This window comes from Crocodylus siamensis, chromosome 5, assembly GCF_052110815.1.
Source record: "Crocodylus siamensis isolate JL-2025a chromosome 5, ASM5211081v1, whole genome shotgun sequence".
Classification (NCBI taxonomy): domain Eukaryota; kingdom Metazoa; phylum Chordata; order Crocodylia; family Crocodylidae; genus Crocodylus; species Crocodylus siamensis.
Genome location: NC_143399.1, coordinates 186,793,743 through 186,818,066, shown reverse-complemented (window position 1 = coordinate 186,818,066; position 24,324 = coordinate 186,793,743). Strand labels below are relative to the sequence as shown.

Here is a 24,324-nt window from a genome sequence, read left to right as displayed (position 1 = left end):
CAGACTTGCAGCTACCAGGGATCCCAGGCTGCTCACAGGAGAGAGCCACGAGCTTGAATGTAGCTGCGCTAGGGTCTAGAGCCCTACCCTGCTTGTTGTCAGTGGAGGCTGCAGGCATGTTTTGGGGAGCGCAGCGGGGAAGGGGCTGGGGCACTGGGGTGAAGGGTGTGGCCCCTTCCCTGCTGCAGGGTAGGTGCTGGTGGCATGCTCAGAGACCATGCAGACCCCTCCCGGACCCATTGGGCTCCGGAGGGGAAAAGAGCCGTGGCCCGTGTTTGTGCTACCCCGCAGCAGCAACCTGGCTTCCAGCTCAGTGCAGCTGGAGCAGGGGCTGGCAGTGTGTTTATGTATGGCCTGCTGGCATGTGGGCATGAGCGGAGCCCCCTGGGACCACCCAACGCAGTCACCCCTGCAGCACTGCCCCCACCTGCAAGTACTTTCCTTTGGCCTTGCGGTCAGGCCGAGGGCTGCCCTTCCCTATCCCCAGAGCTGCAGCTCAGGCCCAGCATGCAACTCCCTCGGCCACTGTGTGGACAAGCTTTGTGGTGACAGGGAGACATGGCTGGGGGCCCAGAACTGCCCTGTTGGAGACCATCCTGTGTGTGGCTGCCACGCTAATACAGCTAGCTCGCCCTGCCCTTTGCAGTCTGGTGGGATGAGGACAGGGATGGGATCCTGTCACTCCCCCCCCCCCACCCCCCAGCTCTGCCTCCTCCAGTGCCCCATGGAGATGCCAGGAATGCCAAGCAAAATGGCCTCATGTGCCATGTTGCCAACCCCTGAATTGGATTAAGGTGAGCTGGCAGAAAGTATGGGTAGAATGAAGATGAAATTCTGTCATTCTCTAATGGTACCTATATAAAATTAATACCCTAGAATAAATTAATAAAATAAATTAATTTATTTTATAAATATGCCTTTATATATTCTTAATTTTGCATAACATCTGAAAACATTTAACTTTGTACTTACAAGGGCATACCTTTTGTTAAATGGCATGTTCTGCCTAATGAGTCAAGTAATTTGAACTGCAAATTGCTATACATGTTCAGATGTTTCAAGTGCTCTAATTCATAAAAAATAGCTAAATAGTTTGTAGTTTTAATAGTTAAATCTTTGAGAGGAAAATAATATATAGGCTATCAAAGAAATATTTTATCTTTTTTTTTTTTTTTTTTTTTTTAAAGCTAAATTTAATAATACTTTGTAGACCCAATAGAAAACTTATTTTCAAATGTGAGGTATTTGTTAAAATAAATTTAACTCTAAATTCAGTTAATTATTTAATTCTTCAACTAACCCTGTTTGTTTTAAGGATAAAGATGGTAAATATGTCAGCAACAGAGATGTCTTCATATACATACCTCAGTTTCCAATATGCTTCACCAGGCTGACAAAGAATTTAAGTCCAGTTAATTATCTAATATGTAAGGTCTTGATTTGGGGAAGCTGCCTATTTATTAAATGGTAATGATTATTCTGCACAGTCATTCTGTGTTTACCCCTTTTGTTACATTCAAGTAGACTTATTACAACTCTGGATGTTGGAGATAAGCCAAAACTTTCCCAATGCAAGAAGCCTATTACTAGGGAGGGAGCAGGGTTAAGTTTTGGCTTAAAGAATCTCTTATTTATCGATTGTTATTTTATTTGATACTACAGGGTCAAGAGAAGTATGGATTATTAAATGTGACAAAAATTACAGAAAATGGGAAAAAAGTTCGGTAAGTCTATACTTCAATTCGATTTTCTTGGTCTTTGTTTTATTGATATATGAATTGGGTAGTTATCAGTGTAAATAATAGTTGAATAAATATTATGATTTTCATATTAGTAATTATTGCTAAACAGGTTTTTAATATCTTGTTTCCAGGTGGAATTTGTTATAATTTTGTGTAAATTTGCCTCAGAGTTTCACTTGGAGATGCAGCATTTTCCCCACTGCAATATTAATGATCTTCTCAATAGGCTGAAGACACTAGGCTTTTAACAGTGGTACTCTAGTATCTAAAGCCCTTGCTGAAGCTTTGTATTACTTGAAAGTACTCAATTATACTTTGGCTGCTATAATATCCTGAGGCTAGATCAATTAATAATCCAAAGGTTCACCTAAATAGTTTTTGGTGTGATTACCCATTATTCACTTAATGTCAGCAAAAGTCGATAGTTTAACTAGAAATTTGTTGCCTTTCAAATTGCTCTACCCCAGGTTTGGCTGTATCCAGCCTGTTGGGCTACCAGGGGACCACTGGAAATAGGGGATGAGGGCTGCTGTAGAACCCCAGGGTCTTCAGCAATCAGCAGCAGGAAGGCAGGCAAGGGCTGGCACAGCCCCAGGCCTCCTCCAGCTACTTTGGCTATCACTACCTCTGTGGCCCCAGCTAATCAGTTGCCTGCCCCACTGACCTGTGCTAAACCCGGAGCTGGAGTCATCACCAGTGCTTCATGCCAGAGTTCCTGCCCTGGCACAAAATCTGTGTTTGGCTGCAGTTGCTCCATCTCTGGTATGGAGCATCTGGCTAGAGCTGGAGTTACTGCTGCCACCACACGCATCTGACAGAGGCTGGAGCTGCTGTCACTGCCAGCAGAGCCATCCCATTCCCTGGACTTGATCTGGACCTGGCTTGGGGCCTTGATAGATTTTTTTCAGTACCAAGCTTAATTTATTTTTCAACACTGTTTTACAGGTATTTTTCTGGGAACAAACTATGAAATAGGGCCAGTCAGCAGCTGGCTCAGCTATGAAATAGTTAATTGTGTTGGGAAATGGAGGTAGTTCACATATTTTAAAGGCGCCCCGTGGCACTAGAACTACAGAATTTGCATTTGAAGGGTATTAGTTCATAATTCTCACTTGAACAAAAGTTTTTTTAAAAAAAAAGAACGAAAGATGAAATGTTTTAGAAATCAGTAAGCTACCGAAGGAGTGTCAATCTGCTGTGTGCCTAGAATATGAACTATTGTATATAACTTTTAGACTAGATGAGTTATTTCTTCCGAGTTTCTCGGATTTTTTTATTTAGTGCCACCCATACAGTGTATAATTTAAATGCATAATAAATACGCAGATGTATTGAGGCAAAAGTTTGGGAATTTTAGCCTCTTTAAAGTATATAACCTATATATAAGTACATTTTTCCAGTTAATTGATGCAGTATTCTTCCAGCAGTATTCTGAATGTTAATATCTTTAAACTCGTATGCATTTTTTCCTGGCAGATCTTTGAAGTGAAATGACCTAGGTCTAGTGTTTTCTTTAGTTTCATGGATTTCTGCTTAGAAAGAAGTAGTTTGGCCATCTTACCTCCTGAAAATAGCTAAATTACTAACTGTTAGCTCATACTTGCACAAAGAAGACAAGGACTTTGGGGTGCTGACAGACATGAAAAAAAAATGTGCTTTATTGGAAGGGGCAGCATGTTAGTTCAACCTGGCTCCACAGCATCTGTAAAAATTGGGTGATTCAGCGGGGCTTTTTGGCACTTTTATCCAATAGCTGATTCAGCTGATAAAAGCGCCAAAAGCCCCACTGAAGTGCCCAATCTATATAGATATTGGGTGAGCTGGGTCCAGCTAACGCAATGCCTCTTTTGGGCATGTGCTGCTTTCAGCACCAGGGCATGCCCATCTTAAAATAAATCTCTGTTTTGGCGGGGAGGGGTTCCCCACATCTGTAAGAAGACTAAAATATTTTTTTAGCTATAAAGGGACAGTGGGGGGGGTGCTGAAGGATAAGTATGGATTTGTTATGCTGCTGGAATAGCTCACCTCTCTTTTCTGCATGTAAATTCTCAAAAGAAATATCCCTTTATTACACATATAAGTTAATTTGTGTCAGATGTGGAATACTTAGATTCTTTTCTGGTATGGGCTACAGTGCCTTGTTAATCTCAAAATGATGCAGTGTTTTGATATAATCTATTTAGTATTTAGCAGTTTGGGCATAATTATACAGTGGGTTTTTTTTCTAGTGAAACTGATAGCTTTCACTGCTATTTAGGTCCATTTGATTTGGAAACTTTGGCCAGCTTGGGACTATTTAATACAAATTCCTCTCTGTAAACATTTTAGTAATTCAGACTTACTGATATTGCTAATGATCATTGCAATCATTACACTGTTAATTAACATGCAAGTCTGCTTTTCAGCAGAGGGCAGATTTTGAAATAGTTTCATTTTATTTGGAAACAAATACAAATATTAGTCATTTTAATTGTAGGAAAAACTGGACTTCGTCATGGGCAGTATTACAAGGTTCGTCATTATTGTTCACTAAAACCCAAGGAAGTGGAACTGGCTGGGTAAGTGCTTTGCCTATTCATCTCTTTGCTTGATTTAATTGTCTTTCTGATTATGCAAAGTATATTGCAGCTGTCATCTGAAGGGTTGACAATAACAAGATCTATGGATGTAGAAATGAGAATAATAAGGGAGGAGGAGAGTAGTGTAAATACAATTTTGTGATGCAGCATCAGAAGCAATCCAAATGTCTTTTTCCCCCCCTTGTATCTGGATATCTTATGAATCACTCACCAGGTCTAAATGAGAAACTTATAAAAGGTTTTTCAAGTGTCTTTAAGTTTGTCTGACCTGAACTGAAAGATAGAATGTGCTCCAGACCAAATATGTCCTTGATCTCTTTCTCACCAATGGGTTTGTTTAAATTGGATTCTGTTTGGTCTGTCTCAATTTAGTTTCTTGAAGAGATTATTTTCACAGCTGAAGGCAAGTTGAATGTGCTGTCGTTAATACGATGCAATAACCTCCCTGCTATTGCACTGGAAGTTATGAATAATCAGTAATGGCTTACATAGAATTGATGAGATAATAGGATCTTATGGGTAAATCAATGTGAAACCAGGTAAAGTCCAGGGAGAAGGCAGAACTTTAATGTTTGGTCATATTATAATCCATGCTTTATCACACTTCTGCTTTGTTTTGTGTCTGTACGTTGTGAGTAAAATGTTCATATCCAGTTGACAGTCAATGTGAGAGGCACAGTTTGATGATACCCTGAGACTGACAATTTATATATACTCCAAGCTTAGTAACAGTTGTAGTTACACTGACTATGAATTTATTTGACTTTGGGCATAGAAGCAGTCTTTCAAAACATTTTCTGAAGCTTCATATTTTAAACGATATCTAGCCCTATTTTGAGTCTAAAGAGCAGTTTGATGAACAGAGATTGTATTTGACTGGCATGTTCATGCTCCCTGGAGCTTTTTTGTTCTGTCTTCTTTCTGCTGTTTGGCTATTTCTGAGCAGCAAATTGATATTGACAGTATTTTTGAAGCCTTTCAAGAGATCAGAAATTTCATCAGTTCTTGTCCTTCTGTTGCTAACTCCAGTACTTAAGTAGAGTGGAAAGTTGCAGGAAATGAGTAAGGACCTCAGAGAAATACCAGTAGGAGAAGTCTAAAGCAATTGGGATGGACCAGGAGGTATTAGGAAGGAAAGCCTAAATAAATAGGGGGTGGAAGAAAAGCAGAAGAGCAAAATGAGTAAGGCAATATTTAATTAGATTACACTGGTAGAGAGTGGACATTGAGGTGTGTACTGCAGTATGCATTGGTAGCAGACACTGGAGGGAGAGTGCGCAAGAAGGGGAAATAGAAAACCAATTTAACACGCACAAAAAAATAAAGGGAGCAAATTCAATTGAGTGTGAGTGTGTGTGCGCATTGTGGCTAGGGACAGAAATTACACACAAATCAATATAAGTAATTGGAAACTGGTTCGAATCTGTAACACAACAGAAGTTCAGTGTACATAAATTGCTTCAAAATGGTTGAAATAAGTCTAAGATAAACCTGGATGGACATAGTATCAGTCTTAACTGATTTAGGTTAAATCGGTTTATTGAACTTCTGTCCCAGATCCCCTCCAAATTCAAGTTATCTCATAGTCCCCCAGCATCTGTTCCCCTACCATCTTCCCTGTAAATCCCGTCTTGCAGGGTGGGGGCGGGTTTACATTGGTCCAAGCTGTCTGCTCCAACTGAGCAGGGAGGTGTGCTCTAGTGTGCCCTGGCTTCTGGCCTAGGCCACTGCGTTGAATCGATTTTAGCCTTGGGTTTTTTAACTGTCTGTACTTAGCCTGTGAGACTTAGGAAATGTATATGCAATTGGCATACTTAATTGTAAAGAGAAAATTGTACATAAATGCTTAAATTATTTAATGTTACAGGGGTGTCGGTTGTAGGCATGCTGGTCTAAGGGCATAGGCAGACAAGGTTCTTTGCGTGAATCTGATATCTTTTATTAGACCAACTGAAATAGTTGGAAAACAATTATTAAGCAAGCTTTCGGGTTCAAAAACCCTTCATCGGGCTAAGGAAGCTTCAGCAGTTGGTGTGTGCTCTTCCTGGATGGAATGAAAGTAAAGAAGCCAGAGGCTGGGCTGGTCTGCATACAAGACAGGTAGTCAGTGAAAATGTAGATTGAGGAGTCAAAGGGTGAGAGACCGGCTGGGGGTGGGGGAGAGAAGGGGGGATGAATAGTGGAGAGCTACCTAGGGAGTCAGGTGTCAGGCAGGTTATAATGTGTCATAAATCCAGTGTCTATATTTAGCCCATGATTTTTAGTATCCAGGAGGTTGATGAAGTGGAGTTCGTAGGCTCATCTCTGGGAAGTGTTTTGTAAGTTTCCTTTGAGGATCAGGACTGAGAGATTGGAGAGAGAGTGGTTTTCTTGTGAGAAATGTGCCCCTCCCTACACGTAATTGGGTATTCCTGTCTTTGATAGATTCATTCTGGTGCGCAGTTGTTGTCTGGTCTCTCCTACGTATTTTCCCTCAGGGCATTTGGTGCACTGGATGAGATGTATTATATTTCTGGAGGTGCAGCTGTAAGATCCAGGAATACTGATGGCTCTGTTGTGGGGTGTAGTAATTGTGGGGGGGGGGGGGGCGGTGGAGATGTGTTCAAACATGGAATCTCTCTCTCTGGAGGAGTGTCCTTGTTGGGTGAAAGCCTTTTTAAGATGGGTGAGGTGGCAATCCCGGGTGTTTTCTTCAGTGCAAATTTGTTGGTAACTGAGGGCTTGGCTGTATATCACAGCCTTTTTGGTGTGTTTAGGGTGATTGTTGGTTCTGTGCGGATATGTATGTTGGTCTGTTGGTTCCACCCAACAAGGACACTCCTCTAGAGAGATGGGTTTCACGTTTGAAAGAGCCACCCAGATACCACGTGAAGAACTGCTGCAGTACAGATGAAACCCCCCCACAAATTGCACACCACTGGTTATGACATATCACCCCTCCCTCGAACCGACACAGAAAATCCTCAAACAATTGCAACCCACACTAGAAAGAGGCCCCTACTCTTAAAAAGATCTTCCCAGAGCCACCTTCCTAGCCTTCAAACAAGCACCGAACCTCGCTAACCTCATCACCAGAAGCTAACTTCCTCAAGCCCAGAACACACCAAAAGGACCCAGACCATGCCATGACAAGAAATGCAAAACCTGCCAACACATCTCCGCCACCCCCACAATTACTACACCCCACAACAGAGCCATCAGCATTCCTGGATCTTACAGCTGCACCTCCAGAAATGTAATATATCTCATCCAATGCACCAAATGCCCTGAGGGAAAATACGTAGGAGAGACCAGACAACAACTGCGCACCAGAATGAATGCACACCAGAAATCTATCAAAGACAGGAATACCCAATTACCTTCGGGGGCCACATTTCTCACAAGAAAACCACTCTCTCTCCAATCTCTCAGTCCTGATCCTCAAAGGAAATTTACAGAACACTTCCCAGAGACGAGCTTATGAGCTCTACTTCATCAACCTCCTGGATACTAAAAATCATGGACTAAATATAGACATTGAATTTATGACGCATTATAACCTGCCTGACATCTGACTCCCTAGGTGTCTTTCCACTATTCATCCCCCCCCCCCCCCCCAGCCGGTCTCTCACCCTTTGACTCCTCAATCTACATTTTCACTGACTACCTGTCTTGTATGCAGCCCAGCCCAGCCTCTGGCTTCTTTACTTTCATTCCATCCAGGAAGAGCACACACCAACTGCTGAAGCTTCCTTAGCCTGACGAAGGGTTTTTGAACCCGAAAGCTTGCTCAGTAACTCTCTTCCAACTATTTAAGTTGGTCTAATAAAAGATATCAGATTCACACAAAGAACCTTGCCTGCCTACATTATTTAATGTTTTTTTCAATGCAAAACTAAAGAAATGTGTATAAAATATCACAACAGATAAAAAGAAAATTGGACCTAATGTATGATGCATAAAATAAAATGAAACAATATAAATTAATAGAAATTTTTAAAAACGGAATTCTATTTGATTTTGGTCATTATTCTTTGAAATAGCACAAATACACCTATAGAGTAAAAGACAGGTTATCAGCTGGACAGGAGCCAAATTGTTTTTTTCTTTGTTAGTCTAGTACTAAAAATTTTCCATTAATGAAAAGATCCATTTCCCTCTTACTTCTATAAAGAACAAACAAGACTGTAAATAGTGAGTTCAGACATCTATCTCATTTTTCCCGCAAGAACATATCATGTCTGAATATGGGTTCCAACACCACCTCCCTATGGTGAGTGCCCATCTCATTAGAGTGATTTTTCACTCTTATAACAGCCTCTCACTTGTGGTTTTGCTTCAGCTAGGTTCAGTAAAATGGTTAGACTTGGGAAGAAAGCAGATCCTAACCTTTCTGCCTTCTCGGCATTAGCTGACAGTTGAGTTAGAAGGTAGGAAAATGGTATGTCCCTGACTGCATGTTGTGAACTTTGATATTTAGTCTTCACTATGTATAAAGATGACTCCTCCCCTTTAAAGCATACTTGTAGTACTGGTGCATACTAATCTGGTTTTACTTTATGGTAGTTAAAAATACAGGGTGTTTGCAGATGTAAAAAATCAAAACAAAATGGTACTTTATTTTATACTTGGTGCATTCCCACGCTGAGGCCTGCACATGCCAGAAGAGGCAGCTCATTACTTCAGCCCAGCTTGCTGGCCATCTTTAAAGATTGGGCGCTTTAGTGGAGCTTTTTTGGTGCTTTTAGCTAATAGCTGATTGAATCAACTTTAGCTGAAAGTGCCAAAAAAACCTGCTGAAGTACCTGATCTTTACAGACACTGCTCAGGCAGGCTGAAGTAATGCGCTGCTTCTTCCAGGAAAGCATGTGTTTTTGTTTGTTTGTTTGTTTGTTAACGTCTGCAAGCAGCCATAATGCTTATGATCTTCCTAATTACAAATGAATAACTTAGAAGCAACTAGGGACAGAAATTACACACAAAGCAGTATAAGTGATTGGAAACTGGCTCAAATCTGTAACACAACAGTAGTTCCATTCAATAAAAAATACCTGCTCTAGTTTAGAGAGCACAGGTCACAAACTTTAATTTTGAGCTGCATCCAAATCTAGTCATTGGACAAAAAAGACCCAATTGCAACTGTACATTGATAGCAAAAATCTGTTTAATTTGTTAGTGAATTATCGAACACTGGCACAACACTGTTTAGTTATAGTACCAACACTGTAGAAACTTACACATGGTATATATACTGTGCTAAACAAACAGGTTCTGAAGTATTCTCTGAAAAACTGCTGTGAATTGGTTTGTGATCTAACATAAATGCAACAAACATTTTAGCTAGATATAGAGTAAAAAATATTTGTTTTATGTTACCATTGGGGTGTAGTATTAGAACCAAATAAATATCTCTGTATGGACAGATTAAAGTTGTGTATTAAAATATCAAAGGAGAGTTGGTTTTGAAGACTGTGTTTTATATACATGAAGTTTTGTTATCTTTGATCACGCGTTCTAAAAACACATGTTTAAATTTACTTATGGTATTGTTTGTTAGGAAATAATTTGTTTAGTACTTGTTTAGTGGTTACATAATTGCTTATTCTCTTGTGCATTGTTTTGTGACTTCATCACTTTCTTCCTTTTTCTCATCAAGTCATTTTGCCAACGGGGCTCAATTCCTGAGCTCTTGCTTTCGCTGCTTTCTTCTTGGAAAAATGCTCTCAGTCGTCGGCCTGCTGTCACCTATGTAAACTCTGACCCTGTTTCAGCTATCAGTGTATGTGTTCTTGTTGCATGCCTCTTGTCACTCATAATACAGTTTTATTCACCATTAATCTTAGAAGTAAATTTGAAATGTCTTTTTGGCCCAGAATTGTTGAGTTAACTTTCATACCATTTTACATAACACTTGTTTTCTTTGTATTTTGTTATTTTTGCTTGAAATTCATTGTTAAGGCTTGTGCTGGTGATCAGTACTGAAGTTGTAATCCAAAATTTACCTATCATTTGAATCACTAGTGTATTGACTAATGAAGAGCATGATATAATACGGTTTAACAAATTTTAGGCTATGTGCCTAATTCTTTCTAACTACTAATTTAGGATGTTTAGAAACTATTTTATGTGCATTTGGTTGACCCAGTGTGCTTGAAATTGGTTAATTCTAGCTGTAATTGAAATACATAATGATGACATGGCTAAGCGATGCCTAAAGTGATACCCTAGATGTCCATTTCAGAGGAACTGTAAAAAGATCAGAGATGTCTTATTCCACAGCATTCAGAGAACTTCTACAAATGCCATATGAATTTATAAGGATAGCTTTCTTTTTATATAGTGAAGATAAGTATGAAAATGTTATATTTTCAGAAAAGGATTAAATAGTTGTAGGTTGTACTGTTAGCCTATGGCTAAGGGCAAGTAGTCAGATTATTCTGAAACCAATTATCTTCAGTTCTCAACCATTTTCAATGTAAATGATTAAGCTCAAATACAAAACTCCAAAAACTATTTTCAGTTTTCTTTCTTTTTTTTCCCCTTTGCTGTAGATGAAGCCAATAAAGCAAAAATGTTGGTTCCTTTAAGACGGAATATTGGTGGAAGGAACCTTTTAGCTTTCCCCAGAGGAGAGGAAACAGAGCTGTTAACTTTTAAATTCGGAGTGCAGGCAGATGTTAGGGCCCTACTCTAACCCATGACACTTTACATAAAGTACCATGAGTCAGACTCCCTTCCTTGTCTCCCCTCACCCCAACCAGTGTTCACTTGTTGGGTTGTGATAGTCTCCACCATCCCAAGCCAACAGGCAGGGGCACTGCAGCAGCTTCCCAGGAGGTGGCTGAATGGCCAGAACTGGGGGGGTGAACTGCAGCAATGAAGCCCTCTTGCTTAGGAGTCCGATCTGGCTCCTACAGGCTGTGAGGTGAGGGGGATCCTGTTTCCTGTCCTCTCCACCCCCCAAGCTCTGGCCATTCAGCAGCTGGGAGCTCCTGCTTTTTTCCCCCTGACAGTCCAGGAGGCGCAGGGCAGGGCACCCGTCCAACCCCACCACCTGTGCAAAGCACAGGTTCCCTAAGCACTCAGCTTTTGAGCACCTGAATGTGGTACTTGCTTTAACCAGAGTTAATTTTTTATCCAGTTGGCCATTTTTAAAGTGCTCTGCAGCCATGCATATGTGACCTTGGCTGTAGAGTGCTGTCAGGGGCCAGGTCACTTGAAAAATATAATTTCTGTCTGCATCCTTAGTTAAAATACAAAAGACTTGATCTGGATGCCAACAGCTCATTTACTATAATCAGTTTTGATTGTGATCTCCTTTTTAGGCTTTACAGTAGGCAAATATAAGAGTGTGTTTGCACATTTTATTAGCCATGTAATAAGATTATAAAGAGGTATTGAGTGAATCACTTTTCCTGTCAGTTCAATGTGCAAGAAATAACTAGGCCCAGATTTCTGTTTGGTGCAAATTAAGGGCTCCTGTACATGTGCAGGTAAAGGAACAATGGGATCTAATGCATGATTTGCACAAACGCACCTCCTGCCATGCAGATGTGGCATGTGGGTTATGGATTGTGGAATATATCTTATCACACCTTATTGCCAGTGCAGGGTAAGCCCAATCCCAGGTTCCCCTGGCTGGGTCTTTGAGCTGAGGTGGGGCTTTACGCAGCTACTGTGGTCTCCAAGCCACAGGGGGCTTCATGCAGCCCTGCAGCTATGAGAATGCAGCTGGTGCAGTCTCTGAGCAGTGGGGGCACTCTGCACCCTGCAGCTGGGAGATTGCAGCAGCTGTGTGTGTGTGTGGGGAGCGGGGGGGGGGGGGGCATGGCTTAGAGTCCTGTCAGCTGGGAGCTTCCAGGTGTGGGGGGTGCACATGGGAGCACATGACACCCACAGGGGCCCCGGCCACATGTTCAGTTAATGCCATGATAGTAAGCTACTACAAAGTTATTCCACATTTTGTGGAATAAGCTTTGTAGTTTATTCCTCTTTTTATTACTCCATTAATTGATTGAACATTTGGCTGGGTGACCATTTAAGGTGTGATTAACTGGTTAGGTCCCATCCTATGTGCCTTGAGTGTAATGTGTAGATGGAGCCTAACTAACATGCTTACTGTACCTGTGAGGTTTAGTGCTGCAGAAGAGTAGTAATGTGGATTTTCTGTGCTTTGGAATTTCAACTGAGTCTTGCTTTGCAGGGTTAATTAGTGTGTGTGTGTGTGTGTGTGTGTGTGTGTGTGTGTGTGTGTGTGTGTGTGTGTGTGTGTGTGTGTGTGTGTGTGTGTGTGTGTTCCATGAAATTTGTGACCTGCTGAAATACAGCAGACATGATCTGAGCTTTGCAATGTTCAACTGTCTATCTGTGTAAAAATCTACCTTCTCTGTTAACATCTGCATTTAATGCATATAGTCTGAATACTAAGGTTCTATATACTAAGCCTATAAATATCGTGCTGTCATTTCCTAGCTGTGTTCAGCATACAGACAGAAACATCAAAGAATGAAATTACAGCTGTCTATTTGGAACATTAAATCTTTCTGAAGATTCTGTTTCTTTCAGTAATTTTTCTTTCTTGTTTTTGCTGTGAAGAAAAAAAATATTATTCACTCGTACAAGATGACCCCCCCCCCCCAATAATTAGATTCTGTATACATAAAATTAATAAATTTGTTATAATCTTCCAGGTGTAGAATCTAATTATCAGAGTGTCTTGATTTCATTCCCCCTCCCACTACTTCAGCAGGTAAAATAGTGCCTAGGAGGGTCAGGTGCCCCCTTGCCCTCTGCCCCTCACAATTTATTTCCCTTGTAGCCTTCCTGTTCCCCTTCCTCCCTCTCACCGGCTCTGCGCACCCCATCCCGCTCCCACCACCATCGCCGCACCTGGCGAGGTGCTGCCCATGCAGCAGGTACTGGGGCCTGTGCTGAGCCAGGCAGGACCCCCCCAACCCCACCCATGCCTGGGAGCAGGGGGATGCAGGTGGGGAAATGCCCAGGGTAGAGGGTGGGGAGGCAGCTTTGCTGTTTGCTCCTAGGGAGGCAGTAGAGCCCCTTCTCCCTGGGCAGCACCAGCTGGGTCCCCCTCCATGGCCACTGCCTGTGCAGCTCCCTCCCCTGCAGGGTACCCCAACCCAATCCTTGCAACCCCCCAATTACATTTAAATATGTTAATTACACTTAAATATGTAAATTAGATTGTTTCTATACCTGTTCTGCCAAAATTTCATAGACATTAGGGCTGGAAGGGACCTCAGAAGATCATGGAGTCTAGCCTTCTGCCCCAGATTCTTAGAGTAAGTTTGGCAGTCCACAGTATATAAAAGGTTGGGAACCACAGTCCTACAGGACAGTGTCTGTTACAAAATTATTGGCGCTAACTGGCTTCCTGGTACTTGGGAACAATCTCAATAGAGCAAAGAAATGAAACAGGCACGGGCCCTGAGCTGTTCTCATACTTGCCTCCTGAGCCCTTTTGAAATCTGTCTGTCAAGACTGGAGTTTGTATAGGTGTTGCTTTCTTCAGTAGCTAATCAGGGGTTTTTAATCTCTAGTTGTCAAATAAATGCTTTACATGACCACTATATTCACTTTTCAATAAACAGAAAACATGTTTAGGTAATTACTTTATTGCAGCTAGAAGTCTTTCCTAGTATGCCCCTGCATTTTTGTACCGCTGCCTCCTTATTTCTCATCTCACCTTTTGGCTACTAAGAGTCGTGGAACCAAAAATTATTCATAACCAAACTTCAGTTTTCTGTCTATATAAGGACCATTGACCTTTGAAGCCTTTAAGGGAAGTTGAAGTTGCATGAAGGGGTTAAAATTGTTACAATGCCCAAGTTCACTTTTAAGAGTTTATGCTGGTCTATGAGGGTGTGTTTTACTTTTATTATGCTTTTAAAGCTAAATTGGGAAGTGTAACACTCCAAGTTTAGCAAGCTTATTGCTGTCTGTGCCATCAGGAAAAAAACAAAAAAGCTACAGATGCCCCACTCTCCCCCACCCCTTGTTTGACTGGATGCTTGTGGGTTAAATCACATTTTCACCATTTGCTTGTTGTTCAGGTTTAGACAATGAAATTGCTTTCTGCTTCAGCGTACTCGCATTCAGTTCTGCAGTATTTGTGCTAAAAAGTGCATCAGGGAAACATTTTAAGTAAAACTTGAATTTTAATGTAAACTATCAGTTGATGTTTTAATAAATGTAAAGGATTGATGTCCCTTTTCAATACACAAGGTGATTTTACTATCTTCTGTTAAGGGCATGTCACTATACGTCTAGCGAAGCCAGTAGTGTTTTTGGTTTTTTGTGTTAAGCCCAGGTACTGGCTAACCACTGAAATGGTTTCACCTGTAGAGTTGGGGTGATATTGTAGCTGTGGTGATCCAGGAAAAAAAGTGAGGGGCAAGAATGTTTGTGTGTGCTGTCTTTTACTGGACCACTTGTCTTTGACCAAATCATATATAATCAAATGCAGCTGCGTGTAGTTTATCATTGTTATAGTGAAACAGAAATTCTCTGCAGGAGCCTGGTCTGTATTTGAAGCTAGCCAGCTACATACTAATGCTACCAGTAAATATTTTAAACAAAAAGATGTTCTTTCTTTAGACATAATTTGTTTTTCAGGGCACCACTTTAGCTAGGTAGTGGCAAAGTACTGTACTCGGGTTAACTTGTGTAGACTGCAGAATTCAAAGATCGATTACACTCAGGGGAACATAAGACTGCACACACATTTTATGGGTCACTTCTCCTGGAAAATAATCATCATTCTTTTTTTCAGAAGTTTGGGGTTAATCAATCTAAGCCAGAATTTACAGTGGATCTTAGAGGGGCATTTATTGACTGGGCTTCAAAGGACAAATCCAGCAAAAAGAATGTCATTGAGGTAAATTTAGTTACTTATTTGTTGTTTTAAAAGAAGTTGTTTTTGGTGGTGTAGTCATTTCAAGATAACTTTTTTCGTACTTAAATGTGTACACATATGGATGTAGTATGTGAAAACTGTACAATAATGGCTTTGCTATTTGAGATTTACTCATCTGTTTTTTCTAGGGATATAAAGTTTTATTCAGCAAACAGTAGCAGGCATTAGACTTTTTTCATTTTAATATGGCTTGTAAATAACAGTTGACCTAATTTTGGTGTAAAATAACAATGATTCTGTGTGTTGAATAACTTTTAACTATTGGTCACCTTGTTATATCAGTATCTTATTTTGTAACGTCTTTTCTTATATTAATCTAAGATTACTCTGAATTTAGGGTGACCCTCCAATAATTAGATTCTGTACTTGGAAAATGTTATAAATTTGTTGTAATTTTCCAAGTATAGAATCTAATTATTGGAGGGTCACCCTAAATCTATGCCCTGCCTCCAGCCTGGGGCAAGGAACGTGTGATTTCTCCAGCCTCAGCCCAGTCATACAGCACCTGTTGCAGCAGTAGGTCCGGCTGGGACCTGAAGCCAAAGCCTGGGCCAGAGCTTCCAGCATTGGCCAGAGCCCAGGCCAGTGCTGCCACCACTGCTGCTGCTACCTGGCTGTGCTGGAGCTAGAGCAACCATGTGCTCTGCCCTGAGTTGGAGCTCAGCTGGAGCCCTGCCAAAGGGCAAGGGGTGCAACAAGTTGTTGTTGCACTGCTAAATATCAGAGGGAAAATAGTGTCTTTGCATTACTATTATCTCTTCTTAAAATATTTGTCCTTGTCTCCTGTTTAACATCCTGTTGGTGTATGGTACTGAAACACTGAATCATATTTGAATATTTGTGTTTGTTTTTAATTCACATAAGTTCTTTCTTTTCTTTAAAGTTGAAAACCCGACAAGGAACTGAACTCTTAATACAATCGGATAATGATAGTTCGATTAATGAGTGGCTTAAAGTTCTTACTTTAACCATCAGTAATCAGGTATGTGCTTAAATCATAAAGACATTCTTTTCAAGGGCATGCATAATATTTAGAAAATTAATTTGTGTATTTATTTTATGATTCCAACTTCTCAAACAGTTTTGTTTCCTTGCTTCCCTGCACAAGTACTAGAGGCAGGAAGAAGAGGGCATATGATACTTGTTCTGTATTTTCTGGTGACTGATTAACAAAATAATATCAACACTGACAAGGAAAGAAGGATGGTGCAGTGACCTTGGTGACTGACTGGGACTTGTGGCCCTGGATCCAGTTTTCTAGTCAGATGCAGCCTTGCTCAGAGTGGCTTACTGGACAAGTTCCTTGATCTTCCCCGTCCTTGAATTCCCCATCTGAAATATATTGAATAACCGAAAAATTCTTGCATGGCAGAGAGATGAATCTTAAGTGTACCTGAATTTGGAATCCTGACTTCTGTTTGAGTTTGTTACTGTTAGTCACTTGAATTAGTGGTGTTTTGGTAACATGTAAATTAGATCTGATTCTCCTTGCTTGGTAAAAGTCAGTATTGCCTTGCTTTAATCGATTATCTGAGCTTCCCTTCAGAAGACATGAGGCCAGTTTCTTTCTGCTGATACAAAGGTGATGCTGACAAATAGCACCTAACACTGCCTGGAATCTTTGTATTTGGGAGAGGTTATTGGGGAGATTGTGGTAGGACACTTCCATCAGAATCTAAATTAATACAATCTGTGACTTGGTCTATTTGGGCACTTTTACACATGCTCCAGAGGTGTGGCAGGGGGTGCTTTAATTAGAGCAGCTCCCAGAACTACTCTAATTAAAGTGCTGAATGGTTGGAATCTTTGATTGTGGAAAATATTCCACACTGATAGAATTGCTCAGATGCAACTTAATGTGCTGAGAAAACATGAACGTTGATGCACAGGGCAAGGTTTTCAGAAGCCAACAAGATCATTGTATCACACTGATTTCAGTGTATGGTTCTGGTAATATATCCAATAATGCTCTGCCAACAGTCATGTTACAGAAACAGCAAACTTCAAGATTTAAAGGTAGGGTAACTATCCTATGTTTATAGGAAGTAACCCTGTCCTCACGCTGATTAAAAAAATAATAATAATAAATCTGAGGGGGAATAATGAAATGGCTAGTATTGTTTACAAGCCTGTGAAAAAATACCATATATATGTTGTTTGAGGCTTTTGAAGTCTCATCAGGTGTGTTCTTTTCCTGCTCATTCCTCAACATTGACTGTATTCAATTCATTTTTTGAGTGTTCAGTAACATTTTCTGAAGTTTATCTTCTAAATTATCCCCATAATTGTTAATGATTAAATACTGTTCTTACTGATACAGAAATGAAAATAACATAATAGATTATGACATCACAGTTCCAAAAGATCGGTGGTTTAGTATTTTTTTAAGCATTATTTTATTGCAGATCGGATTTCCCAGGAGTGTGATTAAAATATGTTATTACTGTGTCCTCTAATCTGCAAGAGTCAACCTGATTTGCCTATATATAATTTTTTTTAACATAGGCAGTAGAGTCTGATGAGGCATTAGAAGATGATGTACCAGATTCCCCAGGGCTGGAAAAGCAAGACAAAGAGAAGGATAATAAGGATTCTAAGAAACTTCGTTGTAAGTACAGCTAACTCTTAATAAGTTTCCATTGATTATGTTGATCCCACCTAGCTTTTTATGGTTGGAAGAAGGTTTAATTTAAACAAAGAAGATCTCTTATGCTATAAGTATAAATTATTTAAAAGCCAAAAAATGAGAAGAAAGCAAATATGAGGTTAATATTACTCAAAGAATCTTATCAGCTATGTGCCAAAGCACAGTGCAACATCCATATATTTAATTATTACTGCTTTTCATAATTTTGAAACTTAACTGTCTGATTTTTAAGTTCCATTAATTTATTTGCATAAGCTTTTCAAGACCTACATATCTACACTAGATTTTTTTCTTTAATTCCACATTTTAAAATTCCTTGTTAAACTTAATTCGTCATTCTGTCTAGAAGTCGGTTCCTCTCTCCTCTCCTTTCTCCGAATTTGGACAATTCACCTTGTAACAAAATGAGCATCAATTTTTCATCATGCTGGGCCATCAAGAGGGTACTTTGCAAGGTGGAAAATGGACAGCTGGTCCTTCACATATAATTCCATGAGGGACATGGGGGAGGGAGGTGTCAACCTATAGTGACATTGTGGGGGGGGGGCGGGGTTGCTTTTTGCTGGCAAGTGTTTCACGCTCAGCCCCTGGGAAAGCCACATACCTTTACACTTTCACTGTTTGCTTTTAATGTTTGTATAATCGCATTCTAAACAGTAAAAAGTCTCTGTGTCTCTGGCACGGTAGTGGGACAGACATGGTTTCAGGGCCCACAGGTTGAATGGCTACACATTAACCACCCATAGGCTGCCCATCGGACTGCCATGGTATAAAACATCTCATTTAATAGTTCGTTTGACCTTTTTTTCCTTTCAAGGTGCCATTTGTACAATAAAGAAAAAGTGCCAATGGTGACAACAGAGCCGCTAGCCTACAGCCCGGTGTTTGAAATGCTAGTCAGGGAGCTAGAAGGCCCAGATTCAAATTGCCTCTTCCCTTATTTAGATCAGGAGCTTGAATTTGGGTATCCTCTCTTGAATGCCCTAGTCACAAAGCTGTTAGGGTATTCTAAGGTAGTCTCTCCTGTTAAAGATGTTCTACTTTGTATAAATAATTACATCTTAATTGGAATGATTCTGGTTTCTGGCCTCATTGAAGAGTATTCTTAACTACCAGATAGGCCTTCAAGTTGTGCCTTCCCAATGACTATCGACATTCATAAAATATGGAATAGATGAAACAGGAGTGACCGTATCCTGGCAGACATTACATTTCTGCCATGATTAACATGTTAATTGAGCCATAAATTGCACCATGCCACACTTTCAACCTATTTATGGTCTGATAAAATGGCAAGTCAGCCACAAAGATGTTCCATGTGGAATATAGAACATGTTTGTGGTGGGTATGTATTGTGTTTCAGTGTGTGGCATGCAAGATTGGGCTTCATGGTATGGTTTTAAATGTTCCTTTACTGGAAGCCAAAGGACTCCCTTATGTGGAGACATTTAAATCCAGGCTGAACACCCCATTCCTGGGCCTGTGTCACAGACAGCTGGGAGTCTGAGACCTCACAGATGTTCAGCTGCATACACTTGTACATGGAAGCTTTTGAGTTGGAGCATGGGCACTGGGGAGCTTCCTGGCTAAATGTGTGCCCCTATCAGGTTTGTGGCATGGGCAGCTGGGGATAGAGGAATTCCCAAATCCCCAGCTGTTTACTTCAGTGAGCAGTCACCTGGTTGCATGCACACTGCTGACAGCACACTTTAAGACCTAACACTGCTCTGTTCCCAATCCTGAAATTCAACTTAGTGTCAGGACTGGGCACAGGGCAGCCCCAGGTTTTGGGAAAAAGTCACTCCCTTTCCAGTCGATGGGATCAGGCTGGGGACAGTGCCATTTTGTCCTGTGCCAGTTGCACAGTTGGGATTTAAGGAATTTTATGCCCCATCCCAAACATGCCGCCTGCCAGTGTATGTGTGGTGTGGCAGAAGTATAGTGTAAAATATCTCATAGCCCAATCATTCCTTTTTTTTTTTTTTTTTAATGTCTGCGAGGGAAGAGAGACTTACCCCAGACCACCATGTAACCTGTTAGTAGGTAGCCATTCTCCTGGGTGGTGAGGCCCAGGTTTAGGTCCATCTTTTAAATCATGCAGAGGGAGTGTTTTGAACCAAGGCCTCCTACGTTAATATCCTAACTTTGAATTGCTTCTGTGTCACTGTGCCAATTTGTAGGCGATGCTAATGTTTCTAGGTTACCTAAAAATTAAATCTTGCTTTTTGTTATGTGTAGATAATGCGAGACGACAACACACACATAGATTTTTTTTCCCCAAACTATTATACAGTTTTAAAATACCACATATTGTGTTTGCTTTGTCCATTATATTGTATTAAAGTGGAAAAGTGTTCTTGAATTGGTTGTTTTACTTGTTTTATTTTCATCTAAATGCAGCATCTATAAATACCTCCACTGTTAAATTAGAAATTGAATTGCAATTAATTTAATACTAATATAAATTAATCTTTTATAACATGAAAGGAGTAATAACTTTTTATCATTGCTTCAGCGTGAGGACTGAGTGCAAGTGTTTCTTAGTCACAGTAGTGAGTTATTTTGTTCAAATGTAATTTTATTTTTTGCTTCTGGGCTTATGTGAAAAGCTTAACTTTTCACGGCAGGTGAGACTTCACACTGAGGAGGTTTGATTCTTTTTTTTTTTTTTTTTTTTTTTAATACGGAAGACTGAAAGTAAGGTAAACTGGTAAATTGTGTAGTTGTGATAAATCACATGTGCCTGAAGCAGTGTTGTGAGTAATCCTCTTTTTTTTTAAGATCTATAAGAAGGGGCTTTCTGAGAGTTTGGAAAGGGCCCAGCAAATAGCACGTGATTTCATATATTAAAATTAAACTTTGATTCAGTCGTCCATTTGATGTGCTATTTTTCTCCTGAAGCATTTCCCAGCTCTAGCATTTCTTCTGTTGTTTAATTACTCAGCGCTTCTCAATTTTATTTGTGTATGTGTGTGTGGAAGAGATTATTTTTGTATTTAAATTTAATTTTTCTTCTTCAGCAATGAAGCTGTCTAGCAGTATAGATGCTTCAGAACAGAAGAAGACCAAAACAAAGCTGAAGAAATTTCTCACACGGCGACCTACGTTACAAGCTGTCCGTGAGAAGGGCTACATTAAGGGTAAATTAACCTTATTTATGCAGAATGCTTTTTAACAAGCTAGGTTTTTAAAAATCTAGGTCTAGAGTAGTTCTAGAGGAAGACAGACTCATAGTTTACTGTGTAAGAACCAGTCATCTTTGTTGCAGATGGTAGATGTATGTTGGCTTATCAGTGTATTGATTGGTATATAATGGCTCTAGAAGCCACCGAACTCAATTTAGATGGAGAATATAATCTTCAAATTATTATGGACAAGGATGAGATTCCAAGAACATTTTGAAAACTGATGTACTTTTGGAAAGCAGAGTTTATTGGTAGGGATCTACTTTAATTGTAGTCTCATGGTTTTCATGGAAACCAAACTGTTTTCATGGTAACTGCAAAAAATGGCATTTCCCACAATTTTGTTTGGAGTCGCCTCAAAAAAAAAAAAGCATAGCAGTCACGACAGCCATAGAGCATGTGGTTTGAGAAAGCACTACTGAGTGGCTGAGCTGTTGACAAAGACTCAGTGAAGGTACCAATCAGGAAATCGAAAAGGTCTTGGCACCATCTTTTAAGAAGCCATTTGCAATACTGCAGCATGAACATGAGTGATTGACCTCTTGGCCAATCAGAGATGAGGGAAATGGCTGCAGAGGCCCCTGGGCCAATCAGCAGTGCAGATGGTGGGTGGGGCTCACTGAAAAAAAAAGCACAAAATTGGCTCTGCGTGTCATGAGCTGCCCACAAAAAATCCTTTGTCTTGCCAATAGGTAAGTTCCTATTTATTGAGCTGCACTTCCAGCTGGAATGCAAAAACGAAAGTGAAAAAAATTGTTTTCTTGGGGTATGGAGTTTGAGCGCACATGTACATTTTCATCTCTCCATTTGGGCTTTTGCCCCATGGATGGTACCAGACAACCTTCTATTCAGAACAACCAAATACCAAAATTAAACAACATGAATTTAAAGGAGATTTCATTAATGTCTTTATTCTTTGCCTTCCTCTTACTTTTACTGTCACTTAAATGTATTTTTTCCAAACAGTCTTGCATCAGACTTATATAAGAGTCGATAGATTGGTATGCAGTGGTTTCAGTTGTTACACATTTATTTTAAAAAACCCTAAATTAAAAGTGTGCTGATGCAGATTTAAATACTTAAACCATTTGTTTACAAACACTGTTTACCTGATTCTAATTCTAGGTTTTAGGTTTTAATGTATCCAATGTACAAGAGATTGCTTTGAAGTTAAGAGTCCCCTTGAGTCAATAACTATGGGGATCACCCGTGTTGGTAGATATGTACCAACTGAAACCACATTCCAACACTGACTTGCCAAGCTTCACATTTCAACTAATTTGGTTCAGTAGTACGAGCACCAACATATATACCATGTCTGTTTACATGCCTAAATCCTAATTACAAAGTAAATTGAGATTTTTATTTGGTTTGGATGCAAAGAATTATCCCCAGACTGCCAATTTTATTCCATTCAAATACCTAGAATTAATTTCATAGATTTCATAGGCATTAGGGCTAGAAGGGACCTCAGGAGATCATCGAGTCCAGCCTCCCACCCGAAGGGCAGGAAGTCAGCTGGGGTCATAGGATCCCAGCAAGATAAGCATCCTGTTTACTTTTGAAGGTGCTCAATGTAGGTGCTTGAACCACCTCTGATTGCAGACTGTTCCAGACCTTGAGGGCTCAGACAGTAAAGAAATATTTCCTTATGTCCAGCCTGAAACAGTCTTGCAGGAGTTTGACCATTCAACCTCATCATCCCTTGGGGTGCTCTGGTGACAGACGTTCCCCCAGATCCTGGTGGTCACCCTTGATAAACTTATAGGTGGCCATCAGATCACCCCTGAGCCTGTGCTTTTCCAGGCTAAAGAGCCCCATGGCTCTCAGCCAGTCATCGTAAGATCTGTTTTCCTGACCTCTGATCATGCGCGTGGCTCTCCTCTGGACTCTCTCAAGCTTCTCCACATCCTTTTTGAATTGTGGGGCCCAAAACTGGACGCAGTGCTCCAGCTGTGGCCTCACCAAGGCCGAGTACAAGGGGAGAATGACGTTCTGGGATTTGCCTGAGAAGCATCTATGGAGCAAGCCAGCATTTTGGTTGCTTTACTAGCCACAGGCTCAATTTAATAGTTTAGTGTTTAAACCTCTGAGAGACTAGCAATAGTGTGATGATCACTGGGCCAAAACATAACTGTGTTAAACTGCTTGATTTACCAAAGCAGCTGATTAGGGAAAAAGTTGAAAAAATGATAGGAAACAGTGTGCATTAATTAAGACTAACTGTATTTTAATATATTTTAATAGATGAAAATGTTAGTAAAATTAAAGAAAATGTTTTAAGATACAGTGGAAGAAAATGCAAATGTGCACTGAAAGATAAATGTTCTTAAATAGTCTAGGGATTTCCCGTTAGGATTCACAGCTGCAAAACTTACTACATTCCTGTCTGAATTTAGGCAGGCACCAAAAGAATATTTGGTGCTCTATACCAAGGGTAGGCAACCCATGGCCATGGGACTTTCAGGGGCTTTTGGCAGGGGCCTATGGCTGCTAGATCTTTCCTCATGTCACCTTGACGAGAAGTGGCAGCACTAGGCAGGTCGTAGCACCTCCCCCATCTCTGACCTGAGGCTGGTAGTTTTAGCTCGAAGATGGACAAGGTTACCAGCAACTGTTCTGTATAGTGGGGGAGGGTGCACAGAGAGGGGACCATTTTGTTCCAGACAGAGCTTTCATTCAATCCTAGACAGAAGGAAAATGTTCGCAGGCAGTCCCCCGAGAGGTGGTCCATTTATACTTGTAAATGTCCTTTTCTGTTTGCTTTTTCATGTATTTGTGAGCTTCGCGATAGAAACAGGTGATTTAGCAATTTGCTGACAGATTTGAAATGGAGAAATAAAGACCTGATGGACCTGAATTGGGAAGGTTTCCAAGTTGTGGGGCACCACTAAAGAAAGCAAAAGACATGAGGGGCAAAAAGGTACAGGCCAACATCTTTGGCAAATGAAGGGGAAAGCAATGTAGAAATACCACACGATAGAGCAGGGGTGGGCAAAATGGCAGATCCGGCAGCTGGACTACATTTCCCAGCAGCCCCTACCCACATGCCTAGGGCCAGTTTCCATTGAAACCCCAGCAGCAGCCATGCTGTAATAGCACAAGGCTGGGGTTGCTGTCTGGGGCAGAGTTGCCATCTGCAGCCTGCACACCCCTTCCCAGGGCATGCAGGCTGCACATTACAGTTCTGCCCTGGCTCTAGACCACACTTTCACCACTGCAGGATCTCAGCTGGGCTCTGGAGCAGCTCTAAGCCCTG

General features: G+C 40.7%; 1 protein-coding gene across 6 annotated transcripts in view; it reads left to right on the top strand.

Moving 5' to 3' along the window:
- Positions 1-24,324, top strand: part of ARHGAP12 (Rho GTPase activating protein 12) — a 181,067-nt gene that overhangs the window by 106,551 nt on the left and 50,192 nt on the right. For 3 of the 6 annotated variants that reach the window (XM_090047522.1, XM_090047524.1, XM_090047525.1), the window contains 6 exons: positions 1,663-1,724; positions 4,219-4,300; positions 15,093-15,194; positions 16,117-16,215; positions 17,739-17,841; positions 20,901-21,020. In XM_090047522.1, coding sequence (XP_089903648.1) covers positions 1,663-1,724; positions 4,219-4,300; positions 15,093-15,194; positions 16,117-16,215; positions 17,739-17,841; positions 20,901-21,020 — 568 coding nt within the window. Of the gene's footprint in view, positions 1-1,662; positions 1,725-4,218; positions 4,301-9,956; positions 10,080-15,089; positions 15,195-16,116; positions 16,216-17,738; positions 17,842-20,900; positions 21,021-24,324 lie in introns of all 6 variants that reach the window. The other 3 variants (XM_090047521.1, XM_090047523.1, XM_090047520.1) reach the window with 2 other exon arrangements.